At 47.4% G+C, this 22,684-nt stretch overlaps 1 protein-coding gene across 1 annotated transcript in view; it reads right to left on the bottom strand.

Annotated features, from left to right (window-relative positions):
* Positions 1–8,117: 8,117 nt before the first annotated feature.
* LOC142250319 (complement factor B-like) overlaps positions 8,118–22,684 on the bottom strand; it is a 53,885-nt gene continuing 39,318 nt past the window's right edge. Inside the window, exons 14-18 of the mRNA XM_075322462.1 lie at positions 22,144–22,223; positions 20,302–20,405; positions 10,980–11,112; positions 9,770–9,819; positions 8,118–8,586 (exon numbers count right to left, since the gene is read on the bottom strand). Of these exons, the coding sequence (XP_075178577.1) occupies positions 8,428–8,586; positions 9,770–9,819; positions 10,980–11,112; positions 20,302–20,405; positions 22,144–22,223 (526 nt within the window). The 3' untranslated portion in view covers positions 8,118–8,427. The remainder of the gene's footprint in view (positions 8,587–9,769; positions 9,820–10,979; positions 11,113–20,301; positions 20,406–22,143; positions 22,224–22,684) is intronic.

Here is a 22,684-nt window from a genome sequence, read left to right as displayed (position 1 = left end):
CACTATATGTTTAGATGTAGTACCGTCATTTGTCACAAAATATTCCCGTATAGTGTCAGTCAGAGTGCCCCCTATCAGTTGTATCCAAAAAGGGTTGAGCCGCCACGGTATCCCCGCCAGCCGGTCTGGGTCCCCAAGCCTTAGACGGACCTGTAGTGGGGAGTGGTCAGACAGCCCCCTGGCCAGGTACGTGACTGAAGCTACACAAGGCAGCAGCTGAGCATTTCCAATGGCCAGGTCAATCCGGGACAGTGAATGATGAGAACTAGAATAGCATGAGTACTGCCGGACCTGCGGGTTTCTAATACGCCAAATATCTACATATCCCACCTCCTCCATCAGTCTGGCAAGGGATGTAGCTGCCGCCCCCACTGAGATATTCCCTGTATGTAACTTATCCCAATACAGGTGCAAGTAATTATTATAGTCTCCTACTAATAGGGTGGGGACCTCAGGGAGGGAAGCAACAAAATTGAGGATACGTTTCAATGGTTCCCCTGTGTATGGCGGCGGAATATAAATTGCAACTAGAACACAGCGCACATTATGAAGGACACAGTAAAGACATACAAATCTACCCTCCTGATCCACAGAAGATTTAAGACACTCAAACGGCACTGTCCTGTGTACCAGGACACTCACCCCCCTGGAATGTAAGGATTTCAGGTCTAGCTTCGATGTTCCTAACTGGGGTGTAGGGTGTGGTGGTGTACTGACCTGTGACTCCTGGCTTGCCCAGGGCGTCACACAATGACCCTAAGCACATAGCTAAAATAACAAAGGAGTAGCTTCAGAACAACTCTGTGACCATTCTTGACTGACCCAGCCAGATCCCTGACCTAAACTCAATTGAGCATCTCTGGAGAGACCTGAAAATGGCATCCACCAACGTTCACCATCCAACCTGACGGAACTGGAGAGGATCTGCAAAGAAGAATGGCAGAGGATCCCCAAATCCAGGGGTGAAAAACTTGATGCATCATTTCCAAGAAGACAGAAGGGCTGTACTAGCTCAAAAGGAGGGTACTTCTGCTCAATACTGAGCAAAGGATCTGAATACTTATGACCATGTGATATTTGTTTTTCTTTTTTATAAAATTTTCAGAAATTCTTTTGTAACCTTGGCCAGATCTGTGCCTTGCCATAATTCTGTCTCTGAGCTCCTTGGGCAGTTCCTTTGACCTCATGATCCCCATTTGGTGTGACATGCAGTGTGAGCAGTGAGGTCTTATGTAGACAGGTGTGCGCCTTTCCAAATCACGTCCTATCAGTTTGATTACACACAGCTGGACTCCAATGAAGGAGGAGAACCATCTCAAGGAGGATCACAAGGAAATGGACAGCATGTGACTTAAATATGAGTGTCTGAGCAAAGGGGCTGAATACTTATGGCCATGTGATATTTCAGTTTTTCTTGTTTAAAAAATGTGCAAACATTTCTACATTTCTAGGGGGGGGGTTTGTCAAGATGGGGGATGGGGCGCAGAGTGTATATTAATGAAAAAAATGAACTTTTTTAAATTTACCAAATGGCTGCAATGAAACAAAGAGTGAAAAATGTAAAGGGGTCTGAATACTTTCCGTACCCACTGTATATAAATGTATGTTAGGGATAAAGTAAAAGCCAGAGATTTTTTTTTTCTATAAAATGACTATAAAATAATTGAAAATAAACTATTTCAACAATCCCCTTTTATTTATACACTTTCTAAAATTAAATGTAACAAACTAGTAAAAAAAAGTGACATATCTGGTTTTCCTGTAATCATAATAACCCATTCGATACAGTAAGCAAATTATTTATGGTGATCAGTAAAGGGCATAAACAATGTTGTGATTGGGGTTTTTTTATGTAAATGTATTATTTTAATATAATAATTTTGAAATTTAACTTCTATTTTTTGAGACTAATATTAATTGTAAAATCAAAATTAAACGTGTGTATACAACAATGAAAATAACATTTAGGTTAAGAAATTCCTGTATACATATAAAGGGGGTGGCCAGTAGGTTCTAGTATGCTTTGCCCAATGGCATTTGTGCACCAACATCGCCATCTGCTGGAGGACCAGGGTCACAAGGAACTGATGTGTAGGAAGTGTGTTTCTTTGAGGGAAGGGTTAGAAGGGGAAGCCTAGTCAGGTGATAACTGTGGCGCAGTTACAAAAAGAAAAGGCTGGGTCGGCAGCAAGAAAGCGGAGTTGGCGCCAAGATTACCGGGGAAGGAGAGGTGTGCGCAGCAGGGAAAACATGTGTTGTCTGCAGGGGAATCACCTGGATGTGTACTGAGACCAGAGAAATCCAAAGAATTGTCAGAGAAGAGTTCTTTCGGTCTAATGTAGCGCAAAAAGGACACTTGCTGGTATTATTTGTTGTACTTTAATGAGTATATGCTCCTATGAATACAACGCGTTTCAGATGTGCTTTCATCATGAAAGCATATCTGCTGAAACGCGTTGTATTAATAGGAGCATATACTCATTAAAGTACAACAAATAATACCAGCAAGTGTCCTTTTTGCGCTACATTAGACCGAAAGAACTCTTTTCCATATACCCACTCCCCAAATGGGATTCGGTAGTAGCTGCAAAGGACCTGCTAACCCATTATAGAATCCAGCTGGGAACTGGAGGATCGTGGAGTTAAACCTGAATTCCAAGGTGCCGGTGGAGCTCAGGAGCCGACAACGATACCACAAGTCTGGATTCAATAAGCCTGGACACTGGAATCAGAACGGAGGGTTTCTCCAGACTGATAAGCTTTCACTGGAGTTGTGCGGGGGCGCACAACCTGCAAAGGTGAGCAATTCTAAATATTTAAATACCTAAATTCATCCACGGATGCTTCTCATATTGCGCTTGTCTCCTTATTTATTTATTAAAGAATTGTCAGAGGAACACAAAGACCCAATAACATTGTTAGAGGAACCCAGAGACCGAATACCATTTTTAAGAGGAACCCAAAGACCAAATACCATCTCTAGAGGAACCCGAAGACCAATTACCATCACCAGAGGAACCCAAAGAATGAATACCATCCCCAGAAGAACCTGAAATTGAATACCATTGTCAGAGGAACCCAAAGACCAAATACCATTGTAAGATGAACCCGAAGACCACATTCTGTCGGCAGAGGAACCCGAAGACCAAATACCATCTCCAGGGGAACCCAAAGACCGAATACCATTGTAAGATGAACCCAAACACCAAATGCTGTCGCCAAAGGAACCCAAAGACTGTATACTGTCTCCAGGGGAACCCGAAGACCAAATATCATCACCAGAGACACTCGAAGAACAAATACAGTTTCCAGGAAACCCGAAGACCAATACCATCACCAGAGTAACCCGAAGAACAAATACCGTCGCCAACAGAACCTGAAGACCACATTCTGTCGGCAGAGGTACCTGAAGACCAAATACTATCACCAGAGGAACCCAAAGAACGAATACCATCTCAGAGGAACCCAGAAACTGAACACTGTTGTCAGAGGATCCCAAAGATCGAATACCATTGTAAGATGAACCCAAAGACCACATTATGTCAGCAGAGGAACCTGAAGACTGAATACCATCTCCAGGGTAACCCAAATACTGTCACCAAAGGAACCCGAAGACCGTATACTGTCTCCAGGGAAACCTAAAGACCAAATATCGTTGCCAGAGCAAGCCCAATAATGAATACCATCTCCAGAGGAACTCAAAGACCAAATATCATCACCAGAGGAACCCGAAGAACAAATACAGTTTCCAGAAGAACCCAAAGACCAAATACCATCGCCAGAGGAACCCGAAGAACAAATACCATTGCCAGCGGAACCCGAAAAACGAATACCGTTGCCAAAGAAACCCAAATACCATCGCTAGAAAAACCTGAAGACCAAACACCGAATACCGTTATGTGGTCAAACACCAAAAATTGGACATTGAGAACCAGAGACTGAGAAACATATATTTGTTCCCGGGCAGCATCCAAGTGAGCCAAGCTGTTATATCCCAACTTGACGTACGGTATTAAGAGAGAGAAAATAGAACATTACTAAAGTTTACTGTTGGTGTAGTGTATTGTAACATAACTGCACCACGTTTATTGAGACGATATTGTAAGTAGATTTAGGAAAGCTTAAGTTCTTGCTGCGTGTTGCATATCTGGCCCAAGTCTTACACATATATCATACAAATCTCAAGCATATGTAAGGGGGTGGCAGGGGCCCCATAATCTCCCTGACGACCTCATGTTCTTGTAGAACGGTGGGTTGGGGTGAAGTTCTGCAGTTCACCACCACAGGGCACAGTGTCCCCATGGTTCAGTTCAGAGAAAGGGATAGGCTTTTGCCCCTGGGGTAAGAGATAGGAGGGGACATAGTTTAGAATGGAGTAGTGAAGAAGACAAGGTAGAGAGAGGCTGAGGAGACGGAGTGGGAGAGACATTGGATCCTGATGAATAGAAGGCTGCTCCTGTGGCTTGTGGACTGGCGTGGAAAGATACGGATGCAGAAAGCGTGGGGCCAAGTCCTAGGGACCGCCACCATGTAGTTATTGCTGAGGGACTCCTGAAGTGGGGATCAGCATGGCCAGAATGACCAAACTTGCAGGGAGAAGGGCCGGTAATCCAGGAAGCCGGTGGGACTCTGACAGCCGTGGTAGTGGGAATCGTATGGAAATGTATGTCTCATCCAGTGAAGATGTTGTGCCTTTCCTCTGGAAAAGATGGTGTTTATAAAGTTAGTAAAGCTCAAATGTTGGATGAAAACCTGGAGTCTGTCTCTGATTTAGTGGGATGAGAAGCTGCCACGAAGGTAACCGAAACACAGCCTCTGAGAGCATGGCCCACACCAGACCCAACATTCACACCACTCCTGTTTCATGGAGAGTGTTAGTCGGGGACACGACTACTACAACCCCCTGCCTCGGCATATCCCCTGGCCGACCCTTCACATAGATATGTGTTAGGATTTTTCAGGATGGCAGAAGTTGTTAGAAGTATAAATAAGCCCTGAAATCAATCATTCCAGCATTTCTCAGATACCAGGAGACGAGATAAGAAGAGCTCCATTCCTGAAGTCAGCACATCCTACAGTTATCTGGTATTCATCAGCCCATATACCGGCCCTAGAATAACACCAGAGCATAGAAACGCTATAGAAAGTAAATAGTAACACGTTAAAAATGGTGTAAAACACAATGAAGTACAGATCCTGCTCTGCAGCCGTCTATTCTGGGGTCTGCTGGCACATAGCAAGTTAAGTTATTAAAGTGGGAACTATCCTGATTAAGTGCATCCAAAAAGGCCAAACATTCCTGCTAAGGCTTATTTTCAGAGTAGGGCTTATTTTCAGGATAGGGCTTATTTTCAGGGTAGGGCTTATTTTCAGGGTAGGGCTTATTTTCAGAGTAGGGCTTATTTTCAGGATAGGGCTTATTTTCAGGATAGGGCTTATTTTCAGAGTAGGGCTTATTTTCAGGATAGGGCTTATTTTCAGGATAGGGCTTATTTTCAGGGTAGGGCTTATTTTCAGGGTAGGGCTTATTTTCAGGGTAGGGCTTATTTTCAGGGTAGGGCATATTTTCAGGGTAGGGCTTGTTTTCAGGTTAGGGCTTATTTTCAGGGTAGAGCTTATTTTCAGGGTAGGGCTTGTTTGCAGGGTAGAGCTTGTTTGCAGGGTAGAGCTTGTTTGCAGGGTAGGGCTTGTTTGCAGGGTAGAGCTTGTTTGCAGGGTAGAGCTTGTTTGCAGGGTAGGGCTTGTTTGCAGGGTAGAGCTTGTTTGCAGGGTAGAGCTTGTTTGCAGGGTAGGGCTTGTTTTCAGGGTAGGGCTTGTTTTCAGGCTAGGGCTTGTTTTCAGGCTAGGGCTTATTGTTGGAGTAGGGCTTATTTTCAGGAAAACACAATATTTACATTCTTTATGCATTTCCTATACCCTCCCTACCAGCCATTAGGCTACTATCCATAATCCTAAGAATGTTAATTTACTAATAGAAAATCTTTGTGTCATGTCGCGCTCATGTCTCAGACTTTATTTCCATTGTGGATAAAACTGTTTTACATTGTAGATAATTGATATTTGGTCATCTGCTAATAAGGTGCTTTCTCCGGCTCACCCCATTGTCTGGGAAGTCTGACGACAGCGGCACCCACATCCACCATGTTGGTTCTGTGACTGATTATCAATTAATGGTGCGCTAAAGGTTTGTGGCAAGTAAAAATGAGCAAAACTTTTGAAATTTGAATGTGCCAAGTTTTTCCCCAAAAATTTGATTTACGGCAAATAAATTGGCACGAATATCAATACTGGAAAGCTTTTAATTGCTCGTAAAATACCAATGAAGGAGAGAGAACCTTAAAGACCATAAGAGCTCACATCTACAGGTGAGAGAGGACCCCGCTGATCACAAGAGCTTACACTCTACAGGAGAAAGAGGACCCCACTGAGCACAAGAGCTTATGAGGGCATCACACGGTACGATCTATCGTGCGATCGCACGAGCGATCATACCCGCCCCCGTCGTTTGTGCGTCACGGGCAAATCGCTGCCCGTGTTGCACAAAGTCGTTAAACCGCCGTCACACGTACTTACCTGGAGAGCGACCTCGCTGTGGGCGGCGAACATCCTCTTCCTGAAGGGGGAGGGACGTTCGGCGTCACATCGACATCACACAGCCGTCGGCCAATAGAAGTGGAGGGGCAGAGATGAGCAAGACGTAAACATCCCGCCCATCTCCTTCCTTCCGCATTGCCGGCGGGACGCAGGTAAGCTGTGTTCATCGTTCCTGGGGTGTCACACGGAGCGATGTGTGCTACCCCGGGTACGATGAACAACCGGCGCCATGAAAAATAAACAATTTTTTAACAATAAGCGACGTGTACACGACTTACGATTTGTGACCGATTCTGCGTCGCTCGGAGGTGTCACACGAGACGACGTCTTGAACGATGCCGGATGTGCCTCACGAAAACCGTGACCCCGACGATGCATCGCACGATAGATCGTCTCGTGTGACGCCCACATTACACTCTACAGGAGAGAGAGGACCCCGCTGACCACAAGCGCTTACACTGTACAGGAAACAGAGGGTGGACCCCACTGAACAATTGCCTACACTCTACAGGAGAGAGTGGACACTGCTGACCATAAGAGCTTACACTCTACAGGAAGGATAGAGAGGACACCACTGACAATAAGAACTTACATTCTACAGAAGAGAGATGACCCTGCTGAAAATAAGAGCTTACACTCTACAGGAAAGCAAGAGGACCCCGCTGACCATAAGAGCTGACACTCTACAGGAGAGAGAGGACCCCGCTGGCTATAAGAGCTTACACTCTACAGCAGAGAGAGAGAGAGAGAGAGAGGATGCTGCTGAATATAAGAACTTACACTCTAGAGGAGAGAGAGAGGGGACCACGCTGACCATAAGATCTTACACTCTACAGGAGAGAAAAAGAGAGAGACAGAGTGAGAGGACGCTGCTGACCATAAGAGCTTCCACTCTACAGGAGAAAGAGAAGACGCTGCTGACCATAAGAGCTTCCACTCTACAGGAGAAAGAGAGGACGCTGCTGACCATAAGAGCTTCCACTCTACAGGAGAAAGAGAGAACGCTGCTGACCATAAGATCTTACACTCTAGATCAGAGAGAGAGAGAGAGAGAGAGAGGATGCTGCTGAATATAAGAACTTACACTCTAGAGGAGAGAGAGAGGGGACCACGCTGACCATAAGATCTTACACTCTACAGGAGAGAAAAAGAGAGAGACAGAGTGAGAGGACGCTGCTGACCATAAGAGCTTCCACTCTACAGGAGAAAGAGAGGACGCTGCTGACCATAAGATCTTACACTCTACAGGAGAAAGAGAGGAGCCTGCTGAACATAAGAGCTTACACTCTACAGGAGAGAGAAAAAGAGAGCGAACCCGCTGACTATGAGAACTTACAATTTACAGGCAAGATAGAGAGAGTACCCCTGTGACCATAAGATTTTATACCCTACAAGAGAGATAGGACCCCACTGATCTTGTGTATCAATGTAAAATCTGAATTAACACATATCATTGCATAAAGCAGGTAAAACCTGGCCCTTCTGCACATCATTTCCAGAGCCAATCAGATTTCAGGGTATATTTATATTCCATTATAATATTTATGTATGAGGTTTTATCTTACAGTGTTCTTCATGCTCCTATATTTACCTTTGTGTTGTTTTGTGCTTCTAATGAGGAACGTCAGCCATAATACGGTAATAGGATCAGTAGGGTTCATTTTAGAAGTTATTTCTGAATATATATTTCTAGCATTATATTTACTGTATTTGTAGAGATGATGACATATCGTTATGTAATATAGTGCTGTGCATTATTATCACTCCCCAAATGTTTGTTCTTTCTTAAGTGCGTCCAACCATTTATGGTTAAGGCGCCATCGCCAGGAAACTTTATTTCAGGAATTCCAAATCTTCCTGTAATATATTCTTCAGCCAATCAATCGCGCGGAACAAATCGACATGGAAGTCACGAGACAGCGCCGGCACCGGTCCAGGATTTCTTTTAGGTCCTCTACAGCTGTTGATTGTCCCCCAGCTAATAATGGCCACCTAAATGGTAAAGGAAAAGAGAAGTTAGTACAAATTTTATAAAAAGCCAAATATATAAAGAATGCGTAATATGCACTGTAAGGTCAACTGGGGTGAGGGGGGGTGAAGAGTAAGAATTGCAGTATTGAAGGTTTTTTTGTGTGTTGTTAGTTAAGGGGGCTTTACACGCTACGACATCGCTAATGCGAACTCGTTGGGGTCACGGAATTGGTGACGCACATCCGGTCGCATTAGCGATGCCGTTGTGTGTGACACCGATGAGCGATTTTGCATCGTTGCAAAAACGTGCAAAATCGCTCATCGGTGACATGGGGGTCCATTCTCAAAAATCGTTACTGCAGCAGTAACGAAGTTGTTCCTCGTTCCTGCGGCAGCACACATCGCTGCGTGTGACGCCGCAGGAACGAGGAAGCTCTCCTTACCTGCCTCCCGGCCACAATGCGGAAGGAAGGAGGTGGGCGGGATATTCTGGCCGCTCATCTCCGCCCCTCCGCTGCTATTGGGCGGCGGTTCAGTGACGCTGCTGTGACGTCGCTGTGACGCCGCACGGACCGCCCCCTTAGAAAGGAGGTGGTTCGCCTGTCCCAGCGACGTCGCCGGACAGGTAAGTATGTGTGACAGGTCTGGGCGATGTTGTGCGGCACGGGCAGCGATTTGCCCGTGTCGCACAACAGATCGGGGCGGGTACCCACGCTAGCGATATCGGTACCGATATTGCAGCCTGTAAAGCCCGCTTAAGTTAAAGTGGTCCCCAAAGTAATGTGGTGGTAACCCTAATTAATGACTTTGGACTTGACCTGTCAAGGTCCACTCTCTAGTGCCAAGGCAAGTGGTGGTGGTTTACACAATGGGCGTATGCAAGCTAGGGGTGTTTAAGGTAAAATTTCAGATAAAAGTAGTAGCCTTGTAATTGCACACAACCTGGGAGGTTTAAGGACAACATATACACTCATGACATAGTCACTATCACTTGTAGGCACAAGGTAGGTAGGAACCTTGAGATGGATTTCCCTCACTTGTTTGTTAAAGAGAGGAGCCTTGAAATATGCATCCATCCTGAGCTAAGGACTTCCTCTCCATAGACCACCGATCATAGGTAGATGGAATGGTGGGTTTTCCATAATAACAACATGATATCTTTTTGTAGTAGTGTGGACAACTGACCCAACATTACACCACTTACCTGAAAATAACGTTGTTTATAGGGCACAATTAGAGGACCTCCACCATCACCTGAAATAATAAGTGGAGGAGATTCAGATGCACGTCACAGCTGGTCATACTGTACAGTTATACCAGACCCCATGCAAATAAAGACTCAGTATTCCTCTATAAGTCCAACTGGAGTCAAGAGGCTCTGCCCTACCCCTAGCTGACATCGGTCACTGATATTCAGAATCCTAGGTATCTGATCTGTATTGGGTTTGCACTCTTGTGCCCCTCTAATCCATCCTTAACGATGCTGCTTGAATAGTACACCAAGTCCCTCTATACTCCTCTGCTAATCCCTTTACTGCCTAAGTATTAAACAAAGAATTCACGTTAAAATGCTAATAATAACTTCAGAGACTGTCCATAACCTGTCCACTCCATACTCAACTGAACTAATCTCTCACTATGTCCTCCTATATAATCTCCAATCCACAACCTGTCCCCTCCATGCGTCTCTGATCTATTCTCCCTATACCCCACACATGTAATCTCCAGTCCACTACATACATCTCCAACTTTTATCCCAATACCTCTGCACACGTAATGTCCGGTCCCCTACATACATCTCTGACCTTATCTCCCGATACCTCCCCACATGTCATCTCCAGCCCCTCCATGTCCCCTCCATACATCTCTTAGCTAATCTCCCGATACCTCCTTACATGTCATCTCCAGCCACTCCATGTCCCCTCCATACAGCTCTTAGCTAATCTCCCGATACCTCTTCACATGTCATCTCCAGCCCCTACATGTCCCCTCTATACATCTCTTAGCTAATCTCCCGATACCTTCTCACATGTCATCTCCAGCCCCTCCATGTCCCCTCCATACATCTCTTAGCTAATCTCCCGATACCTTCTCACATGTCATCCCCATCCCCTCCATGTCCCCTCCATACATCTCTTAGCTAATCTCCCGATACCTTCTCACATGTCATCCCCAGCCCCTCCATGTCCCCTCCATACATCTCTTAGCTATTCTCCCAATACCTTCTCACATGTCATCCCCAGCCCCTCCATGTCCCCTCCATACATCTCTTAGCTAATCTCCCGATACCTCCTCACATGTCTTCTCCAGCCCCTCCATGTCCCCTCCATACATCTCTTAGCTAATCTTCCTGTATATATGTATGGATTACAGGTATTGCTCTCAGTGACAATTATAAACATAAGAAAATTTACCTTTGCAGGTTTGTGGATCAAACTGAGGACTTATTCCCCCTGTACATAAGAAATTGTCGGTCACGAGGTCTTTAATGTCTGGAATATCCTTGAATCTGTCTATCTTTTTGGTATCCTCCAGACAGGCGAGTCTCTGAGGAGGAGAAGGGAGGTTGTCAATGCAAATCTTATTTCCATCTCGTTATTTTTAGGTAAAAAATTTCTGTGCTGATAAATTTTTGAGCTTTTTTCCTGTCAGAGATTAATTTTTCTGATACAGAACCAAATCCGGTGTAGAGTGTAACACCTGCAGTGGGAGTTTTGTATACAGAGACTACTGCTGCTGGGAATATCCAAGCTGTGGCAGAGCCAATGTCTGAGCTCCGAACAGAGGGATTACATCAATGGTGAGCTGGAATCTATCTTATTCTACAAAAACATGTTGCCTGCAGATGACGAGACCGGACTTTGAAGTCATGTGTCACTGACTCCGAGGCAAGATCATTCCATCATGGGACAGTGCTCAACTGAATTGTTAAGTTGACTATCTGCTCTTGTGCCGCCCCTGCAGCGGATCGAACCGCTCGGTTGCGGGGGTGGTGATCACTCGTGGCTCGACAGTCTCCGGACCCGGGGGCTAGGGGCCACACTCAAATGAAGAGGGGGGTATTTACAGGGGAGAGGTATAGTTCGTGACGCCACCCGTGGTGTACGGTAATTGGGAGTACCGCCGCTGTTGTTGGGAGTACCCGAGGTGATGGAGTGGAGCAGCAAGATGACGTTATCCTCCACGGGTAGGGGAAGGCCCCGGGACTCTGGATGGTGCTATGGGGGAGCGCAGGCTTGCTGGTTGCAGGGGTCAGTCGGGTACTCACTCAGCAATGAAGCAGACGCTGACAACAGAGTAAACCAAGTCTCTGACTGACGCTTTCTCCTGAGGGGAGATCGTCCGGGTCCTGTCCCCTGCAGCACTGCCTGGTGGTCCATGACTTGCCTCCTGGCACAAATTTAGATTGCCCGTTGTGGCCCGGTAGCTTGGAGCTTTCCGGGCCCCCCTCCCCACTGTGGCTAAGTGAAGGAGCCTGCTCTCAGGGCTCACGCTTGGGATATCAGTGGGCCACTTGCTAGGAAAGCCCTATCCCCCTTGTTGCACTAGTGCCGCCGATCTCTGAGCTTCGTGGGAACAGTCCATAAAGACCCTGTCCTCCGCGGTTAATTGCCGGGTCACCTGAAGCTACTCCCCGACCTAGGATCCGAGTACCCCGACGTGCCTTTGGTCCCGGACCGGTGATAGGACCAGGCTGCTGGCCGTCCTCCTTGACGGGTTCCAGGCACCTAGCCTCAATCCCCTGCGACCGGTGGTCCGACTCCTCTAGGTCCAGACCACCGTCTGCGACCTAGTCTGCTTCTCTCCTGGGAGCACCAACTCCCAGCTTCCTCAGAGCTCCTCACAGCTCGAGGGTTACTACTCGACTAACTTGACACCTTCCACCTTCCTGTCTGACCCCTAGGTGGGCGGCCCTATTCCTGCTTAAGCAGCCCACTGGTGTGCCTGACAGGTGTGGTGCAAGGTGTATCTAGGATTTGTGAATGCTGGTGGAGGCACTACTGCAGGATGGAGACCCAGAACCATGGGGGTTTGAGTCCTGCACAGGAAGGGCAGATTGTGCAGAACCCTGTGATGACCTGAATAGTCCAGGGCGTCACACTCTACCACCACTGATGCAAACCCAGGTCAATGAGGCTCAACTGGAAGATCCATGAGTAGGAGTAGTTTGACGGTCCATTAAAAGGGGCCGGAGGTCCAAGAATAAAGCTTTGAAAACAGAAGAATCTGCTTTGCTTATTTTGCTCCCTAGTTGTGACAAATAGAGTACTATAACGAGAGGTCAAGCATCAAAATGGGGGAAGTTCTCGGCCAGTTGATGACTCCCACTCCCTTTTGGAAGATGATCACAAGCGTGTTGTATGATGAACGTAGGCACTTTTTTGTTAAGAGAACTATTGAGGCGGCTTAAAGAGGTGTTACAATAGATTTTAATGATGAAATTCAGCCAGAAGTTAAGGGCCATATACATTATTGCATTTGGGCCTTTTGTGTGTAGTTTTTGGTGTAAAGTCTATTATATACTGCTCAAAAAAATAAAGGGAACACTTAAAAAAGGGTTTTGTATTTTATATGTGTTGACCAGTTGTTGTTGTCTTTTATTATTTTTTTTATTTTTGCCATGTGGGCGAAGTTTAGGATTTCCAGACATTTTCTGCTCATTCATCAATTGTGACTTTTTAAAAAGTCACTAAATTCTTGCGCAAAAGTCCTCCTGTGATTTTCTGTACAGCTGGAATTTATTGGCAGATTTGTTGCAACATTTCAGCGGAACTTGTGATTTTTTTATTTACTTTAAAAAAAGATGCAAAAATGGCTAAAGACAGAAATAAAGAGCATTTTTCTCATTTTTCACAAAGTTCATGAATCAAATGCGCCGTTTTCATGAACTTTGGCTCAAAAACATCAATGAAAAAAATGCAAATGATGAATTGGGTCCTTTATTTTTAATATTTCTTTTCGTGTTTTTTTGTTTATTTTTTTACAAAGTTCAGATTTTTTTACCAATTAAAAAAAGAATTTTTTTTTTACGTTTGGTATCATCTTAATCATACTGACCTGGAGAATCGTAAATTTGGGTCATTTTTATCACGCACTGAACAGTGTAAAAACAAAACCCAAAATATAATGGCGGAATTGAGCTTTTTTTCCACCATCTCACGGCACATGGAATTTTTTTTACTGTTCACTACATTGTATTGTAAGGTGAATGGTGTCATTCAAAAACTACAAGATGTCCCGATGTCCCACTGAACAAAACTCAGACCACCCACATAGCGGTCCGCGTGGTTCGGCTGTAATAAGTACATTACTGTGTTGCAGTATTATGCCTATGGTTCATCTGTTTAAGGCTATGTGCACATGGTGCATATTTTTTTATGCATTTTTTGAGAAATCTGCACCAAAATCTGCATGCCTATCCTGAAGCTTTTTTTTCCTTGCAGATTTTGGTGCAGCATGTCAATTGTTGGAGCGTTTTTTCCTGCTTGTTTAGCCCTTCCAGCCATTGACTTCATTTAAAAAAATGCACCAAAAACACAAGTGTTATTCAGTGCGGTTTTTGGTGCGTTTTTCCGCCAGAAGGTGCAGATTTCATGTAGAGAATTTCTGCACCAAATCTGCATCGTGTGCACATACCCTAAAGAAGGGAATTTTGTTTACTTACCGTAAATTCCTTTTCTTCTAGCTCTAATTGGGAGACCCAGACAATTGGGTGTATAGCTACTGCCTCCGGAGGCCACACAAAGTATTACACTTAAAAGTGTAAGGCCCCTCCCCTACTGCCTATACACCCCCCGTGGGATCACGGGCTCCTCAGTTTTAGTGCAAAAGCAAGAAGGAGGAAAGCCAATAAACTAGTTTAAGCAAATTCAATCCGAAGGAATATCGGAGAACTGAAACCATTCAACATGAACAACATGTGTATACAAAAAAACAGGGGCGGGTGCTGGGTCTCCCAATTAGAGCTAGAAGAAAAGGAATTTACGGTAAGTAAACAAAATTCCCTTCTTCTTTGTCGCTCTATTGGGAGACCCAGACAATTGGGATGTCCAAAAGCAATCCCTGGGTGGGTAAAATAATACCTCGTGATAGGGCCATAAAAACGGCCCTTTTTTACAGGTGGGCAATTGCCGCCTGAAGGACTTGTCTACCTAGGCTGGCGTCCGCCGAAGCATAGGTATGCACCTGATAATGCTTGGAAAAAGTGTGCAGACTCGACCAAGTAGCCGCCTGGCACACTTGCTGAGCCGTAGCCTGGTGCCGTAATGCCCAGGACGCACCCACGGCTCTGGTAGAATGGGCCTTCAGCCCTGAGGGAACCGGAAGCCCCGCAGAACGGTAGGCTTCAAGAATTGGTTCCTTGATCCACCGAGCCAGGGTGGATTTGGAAGCTTGCGATCCTTTACGCTGGCCGGCGACAAGGACAAAGAGTGCATCCGAACGGCGCAGAGGAGCCGTGCGGGAAATGTAGATTCTGAGTGCTCTCACCAGATCCAACAAATGCAAATCCTTTTCACATTGATGAACTGGACGAGGACACAAAGAAGGTAAGGAGATATCCTGATTGAGATGAAAGGGGGATACCACCTTAGGAAGAAACTCCGGAATCGGGCGCAGAACCACCTTGTCCTGGTGAAACACCAGGAAGGGGGATTTGCATGACAGTGCTGCTAGCTCGGACACTCTCCGAAGAGATGTGACCGCTACTAGAAAAGCCACTTTCTGTGAAAGGCGAGACAGGGAAACATCCCTCAAAGGCTCGAAAGGCGGCTTCTGGAGAGCAATTAGAACCCTGTTCAGATCCCAGGGCTCTAACGGCCGCTTGTAAGGAGGGACGATATGACAAACCCCTTGCAGGAACGTGCGTACCTGAGGGAGTCGAGCTAGGCGCTTCTGAAAAAATACAGATAGCGCAGAGACTTGTCCCTTAAGGGAGCCGAGCGACAGACCTTTTTCCAACCCGGATTGCAGGAAGGAAAGAAAAGTAGGCAAGGCAAATGGCCAGGGAGAAACTTCCTGAGCAGAGCACCAAGCTAAGAATATCTTCCACGTCCTGTGGTAGATCTTAGCAGAGGTTAGTTTCCTAGCCTGTCTCATGGTGGCAATGACCTCTTGAGATAATCCTGAAGACGCTAGGATCCAGGACTCAATGGCCACACAGTCAGGCTCAGGGCCGCAGAAGTCTGATGGAAAAACGGCCCTTGAGACAGCAAGTCTGGCCGGTCTGGTATTGCCCACGGTTGTCCTACCGTGAGATGCCACAGATCCGGGTACCACGACCTCCTTGGCCAGTCTGGAGCGACGAGGATGGCGCGGCGGCAGTCGGACCTGATCTTGCGTAGCACTCTGGGCAACAGCGCCAGAGGTGGGAACACATAAGGCAGCCGGAACTGCGACCAATCTTGGACTAAGGCGTCCGCCGCCAGAGCTCTGAGATCGTGAGACCGTGCCATGAAGGCCGGGACCTTGTTGTTGTGCCGGGACGCCATTAGGTCGACGTCCGGCCTCCCCCAGCGGCGACAAATTTCCTGAAACACGTCCGGGTGAAGAGACCATTCTCCTGCGTCCATACCCTGGCGACTGAGGAAGTCTGCTTCCCAGTTTTCTACGCCCGGGATGTGAACTGCGGATATGGTGGATGCCGTGTCTTCCACCCACGTCAGAATCCGCCGGACTTCCTGGAAGGCTTGCCGACTGCGTGTCCCTCCTTGGTGGTTGATGTATGCCACCGCTGTGGAGTTGTCCGACTGAATTCGGATCTGCTTGCCTTCTAGCCACTGCTGGAAGGCTTGTAGGGCAAGATACACTGCTCTGATTTCCAGAACATTGATCTGAAGGGTGGACTCTTGCTGAGTCCACATACCTTGAGCCCGGTGGTGGAGAAAAACTGCTCCCCACCCTGATAGACTCGCGTCCGTTGTGACCACCGCCCAGGATGGGGGTAGGAAAGACTTTCCTGTTGACAGTGAGGAGGGAAGAAGCCACCACTGAAGAGAATCCTTGGCCGCCTGAGAAAGGGAGACGTTCCTGTCTAGGGACGTCGACTTCCCGTCCCATTGGCGGAGAATGTCCCATTGTAGTGGACGCAGATGAAACTGCGCAAAAGGGACTGCCTCCATTGCTGCTACCATCTTCCCCAAGAAGTGCATGAGGCGTCTCAAGGGGTGCGACTGGCCCTGAAGGAGAGATTGCACCCCTGTCTGTAGTGAACGCTGTTTGTCCAGCGGAAGCATCACTATCGCTGAGAGAGTATGAAACTCCATGCCAAGGTATGTTATCGATTGGGTTGGGGTCAGATTTGACTTTGAAAAGTTGATGATCCACCCGAAACTCTGGAGAGTCTCCAGCGCAACGTTCAGACTGTGTTGGCATGCCTCTTGAGAGGGTGCCTTGACAAGTAGATCGTCCAAGTAAGGGATCACAGAGTGACCCTGAGAGTGCAGGACTGCTACTACTGCTGCCATGACCTTGGTGAAGACCCTTGGGGCTGTCGCCAGACCGAAAGGCAGGGCTACGAACTGAAGGTGTTCGTCTCCTATAACGAAGCGTAGAAAACGCTGGTGCTCTGGAGCAATCGGCACGTGGAGATAAGCATCCTTGATGTCTATTGATGCTAGGAAATCTCCTTGAGACATTGAGGCGATGACGGAGCGGAGGGATTCCATCCGGAACCGCCTGGTTTTCACGTGCTTGTTGAGCAGTTTTAGGTCCAGAACAGGACGGAAAGACCCGTCCTTTTTTGGCACCACAAACAAATTGGAGTAAAAACCGTGACCTTGCTCCTGAAGAGGAACAGGGATCACCACTCCTTCTGCCTTTAAAGAGCACACCGCCTGCAGAAAAGCCTCGGCTCGGCTGGGAGGCGGAGAAGTTCTGAAGAATCGAGTTGGAGGACGAGAACTGAACTCTATCCTGTACCCGTGAGACAGAATGTCTCTCACCCAACGGTCTTTGACATGTGGCAGCCAAATGTCGCCAAAGCGGGAGAGCCTGCTACCGACCGAGGATGCGGAGAGAGGAGGCCGAGAGTCATGAGGAAGCCGCCTTGGTAGCGGTTCCTCCGGCTGCTTTCTTTGGGCGTGACTGAGCCCGCCAAGAATCTGAGCTCCTCTGATCCTTTTGAGTCCTTTTGGACGAGGAGAATTGGGACCTGCCCGAGCCTCGAAAGGACCGAAACCTGGACTGTCCCCTCCTCTGTTGGGGTTTATTTGGTCTGGGCTGAGGTAAGGAAGAATCCTTACCCTTGGACTGTTTAATGATTTCATCCAATCTCTCACCAAACAGTCTGTCACCAGAAAATGGTAAACTGGTTAAGCACTTTTTGGAAGCAGAGTCTGCCTTCCATTCCCTTAACCACAAGGCCCTGCGTAAAACTACGGAGTTGGCGGACGCCACTGCCGTACGGCTCGTAGAGTCCAGGACAGCATTAATAGCGTAAGACGCAAATGCAGACATTTGAGAAGTTAAGGACGCTACTTGCGGAACAGATGTACGTGTGACAGTGTCAATCTGTGCCAGACCAGCTGAAATAGCTTGGAGTGCCCATACAGCTGCGAATGCTGGAGCAAACGACGCGCCGATAGCTTCATAGATGGATTTCAACCAGAGTTCCATCTGTCTGTCAGTGGCATCTTTAAGTGAAGCCCCATCTTCCACTGCAACTATGGATCTAGCCGCAAGCCTGGAGATTGGGGGATCCACCTTTGGACACTGGGTCCAGCTCTTGACCACGTCCGGGGGAAAGGGATAACGTGTATCCTTAAGACGTTTGGAGAAACGCTTATCTGGATAAGCGTGGTGTTTCTGGACTGACTCTCTAAAGTCAGAGTGGTCCAGAAAAGTACTCAATTTACGCTTGGGATACCTGAAATGGAATTTCTCCTGCTGTGAAGCTGACTCCTCCACTGGAGGAGCTGGGGAAGAAATATCCAACATTTTATTAATGGACGCTATGAGATCATTCACTATTGCGTCCCCATCAGGTGTATCCAGATTGAGAGCGGTCTCAGGATCAGAATCCTGATCAGCTACCTCTGCCTCATCATACAGAGAGTCCTCCTGCTGGGACCCTGACCAGTGTGATGAAGTCGAGGGTCGCTCATAGCGAGCTCGCTTAGGCTGTCTGGGACTGTCGTCCGTGTCAGAGCCATCACACCGGGATGCATGGGACCCCCCCGGAGCACGGATTTGTTCCAAATGGGGGGGGCCAGGGAGCATTGAATCAACAGTGCCCATGGTCTGAGTTACCGGTCTGGACTGCAAAGTCTCAAGGATTTTAGTCATAGTCACCGACAATTTATCAGCAAAAACTGCAAACTCCGTCCCTGTCACCTGGACAGTGTTAACAGGTGGTTCTCCTTGGGCCACTTCTAGCAGAGACCCCGGCTGAGCAAGTGCTACAGGGGCCGAACATTGCACACAATGGGGGTCAGTGGCACCTGCCGGTAGAACAGCCCCACATGCGGTACAAGTAGCATAGAAAGCCTGTGTCTTGGCCCCCTTGCTTTTTGCGGACGACATGCTGTTGTCTAGCAATCTAGGAGGGTATATAGCCAAGAATAGCGACCGTACAGTGCACTGTATAGCATACAAGCATAAAGTACAAATGAACACTTCGGCACTAGTGGGGTCAGCACCCGAGGTGCCGCTTACCGCCCGCTGAAAGCGGGTGTGTGGTCGCCAGAATCCCGTGTCTGGGTCTCCCAGAGCTTGTCTCCCCTCTCCAGTCAGACTGCAAACAGGAATGGCTGCCGGCGTCCTGTGGAGAGGGGCGGGCCGTGGGCGTGCCCCAGACAAAGTGCGGGAAACTGGCGTCCCACTGTGCCCAGTGAGGGGGGTTGGAGTATGCTAAGCAGACTCCAGCCCTCGGCGCTGACGTTCTGACCAGCGTCCCGCCCTTCCCCTGACTGGCAGGCCTGGGGGCGGGAACGAAACGGAACTAGGCCGCAAAAGCCGGGGACTCGATTTATAAGCGCGGCCGTCGTATAAGCACGGCCAGCGCGGAAGTCCCCGGCGCACCACAAGTCCCAGCCGCGCCGCAGTGTAAAAAACCGCCAGCAGCGGCTGGCGCGGCAGTCCCTAATACATAAACTCACTCAGCAAAGCTGCAGTGAGTAAAGCACAAGCGTGTCGCGCTGCTGTCCCCGGCGCACTAACACACCCAGCAATGCTGCAGTGTGTGTGCGCGATTTGTACGGGGACACAGAGTACCTTAATGTAGCAGGGTCCTGTCCCTGACGATACTCAGCTCCATGTCCAGCAGATTCCCAGGGGCTGTGGACGGAGCACGGTCTCCTGTGCCTGGAGACCGATGGGATCCCACTTCACCCAGAGCCCTAAGGGGATGGGGAAGGAAAACAGCATGTGGGCTCCAGCCTCCGTACCCGCAATGGGTACCTCAACCTTAACAAACACCGCCAACAAAAGTGGGGTGAGAAGGGAGCATGCTGGGGGCCCTAGTATGGGCCCTCTTTTCTTCCATCCGACAAAGTCAGCAGCTGCTGCTGACTAAACAGTGGAGCTATGCGTGGATGTTAGCCTCCTTCGCACAAAGCATGAAAACTGAGGAGCCCATGATCCCACGGGGGGTGTATAGGCAGTAGGGGAGGGGCCTTACACTTTTAAGTGTAATACTTTGTGTGGCCTCCGGAGGCAGTAGCTATACACCCAATTGTCTGGGTCTCCCAATAGAGCGACAAAGAAAATGTTTTATCTTCCATTGTTCATTCTCCTTACCTTACTCCCTCGCTTTATGATCACATCCTTCCTCTCAAACGCCTTATTAGTTTCCTCGGCCACAAACATGGCCTTCACCAATTCTGACGAGAGCAGTGTCTTCTCTAAGGACACATAAAATGATATAAGAACAAAATCTTGTACATTTTCCACATTACTACAAGTGTGATTTCATCTCCAGCCATCCACCACCAGGGGGAGCTTACTGAAGACAGATGTATACAGCTCCCATATACTGTACGTGTCTTCTCTAATCCCCCCCCCCAGTGCTCGCTATACACTGCGGTCCAAATTATTATGCAAATTGGATTTAAGTGTCATAAATATGTAATTTATTATTATTTTTTTTTTTTCTTAAAATGAACTTATGGATGGTTTTGTGTCTCAGGGTCTTTCTCAAACACCTGTGATAATTAGTTTGCCAGGTGAGTTCAATTAAAGGAGAACTACTTAGTATGGAAGTTCCACATTGTTAAGCAGCCACAGGTTTCAAGCAATATTGGAAAGAAAAAGGATCTCTCTGCTGCCGAAAAGCGTCAAATGCCTTGGACAAGGTACGAAAAGATTAGATGTTTCTTGAAGACTTAAAAGGGGTTTGTCCACTACTTTAACATTCACGGTCAATCCTTAGGATAGGTCATGAATGTCTGATTTGTGGGGTTGCGCCACTCGGCACTACCATATTTCAGCTGTTGTCGGTGCCATCGGTGGCTGGAACTGCTCATTTACGGAGCGTCACAGCGCACTCTATAGTGGCTGCGGTCGAGTTCTGCACATACACTCCCTGTTAAAATCAATAGGGGGCAAAAGTGCAGGACCCAGCCGCGGCCAATGTTCTGTCGAATTGAGCAATTTCGGCTCCGTACAACACTGGAAACAGCTTATCGTCAGGGGTGACAGGTCCCACACCCTCATTGATCAAATATAAATGACTTATCAATTCACTGAAGACCTATCTAAGGCTGGAGTCACACTTGCTTGTGACTCGTGCGAGTAGTGGATCGCACTGCCCAGAACGGCCGCGGCTCTCCTGACAGGAGCTGCTCAGCTTCATGTATTTCTATGCAGCTGAGCTGCTCCTGTCAGGAGAGCCACTGCCAATCCGGCGATACTGGCGCTAGTCTCGGGCAAGTGTGACTCCGGCCTATGGCCCCCTTCACATTGCATCCTGATTACCATTCAATGGTTCCATTGGGGTTTCCATCCGAACCCCCCGCAAAACGGGTTTCTGACGTATATTTTACTATACCCTTGGTTTTTGTTCTCCTCCTTATAATGTACATTGAAGAACATACCCACCTGGGGGCCACTGCGTAGTGGTACCCCGGTGTTTATTTCTAGTATCGTGGCCTTTATTCCTTTGTGCTTAATTTCAGAACTTGTCACCTCTTATTGCTGCAAATTCAACAAATGACCATTTTTAGTTCTTTACAACGTATAAAATGTTTGGAAACTTTGATGTGTATAATAATTTGGTGCATTTTGAGGGTTTTTTAGTTGTGAAAAAAAATACTGTTATCATTGGGAGGTTTGTCCAATAAAGTGTGATTTACTCCTAACAGTTGATGATTTTAGCATTATACTGACTCGCTTCCATCGACCATTTAGGATAATCAGAGAATAATAGCATTTGCATGATTTGGGACGCGGTGTAGTCAGACGCATTGATATACTTTATGGGTCAGTGAGGGACAGCCGAGGGTTTGGAGATCTGTAATCTTTGATGCTTATACAGTTACATTCTGAAATTAGTCAGCAAAGCATCAAGATATCGAAAAAATACAAAAACATGTTTACAGTAGAGAGTACACAAGCCGCCATACTCAGTCCTCCGACACTCACCATGGTCGCTGCATGTTAGAGATTTCCCACGTTGCTTTAAAGCCCAGGAGGCCCCGGTTGTACATGGAAGGCAGATCGGTCTGCGGGAAGGGGGAGCGGGTTATCTCTGCTATCCAAATAATTCCATAGAGTCACACTTTATCCAAGTAAGCTCCAACAAGAAAAATCTGAATCCTTAGGGACTTTCTAGTCCCTGTTAGTTTAGCACTATGTGCAACCCATTCACCAGATTGCAGTGAACATACCTGTCCCTGCATCATCATCGTGCTATACTAGCAGATCCTCTCTCTCCAGTCCTATGGATATCGCTGACTGAAGTGTGGCAGAATCTTGGCACGATGAGGGTCATAATAATTGATCTTACATGTTACACTTCAATAGACGAGTGGGATGTCTTTCTGATGGGCTTAATGCGCAGCACTTTGGCAACCCATGCTTATGTGACGCCCTGGACTAGCCAGGTAGTCACAGACATAACATCACACACACCCCATTCCATGGACAGCTACACCAGCCAACCAAAAACCCTTGTTGCCTGCCT

Source organism: Anomaloglossus baeobatrachus, chromosome 9 (assembly GCF_048569485.1).
Source record: "Anomaloglossus baeobatrachus isolate aAnoBae1 chromosome 9, aAnoBae1.hap1, whole genome shotgun sequence".
NCBI lineage: Eukaryota > Metazoa > Chordata > Amphibia > Anura > Aromobatidae > Anomaloglossus > Anomaloglossus baeobatrachus.
The sequence above is the reverse complement of the archived record's forward strand: the minus strand, read 5'-3'. Positions and strand labels throughout refer to the sequence as shown.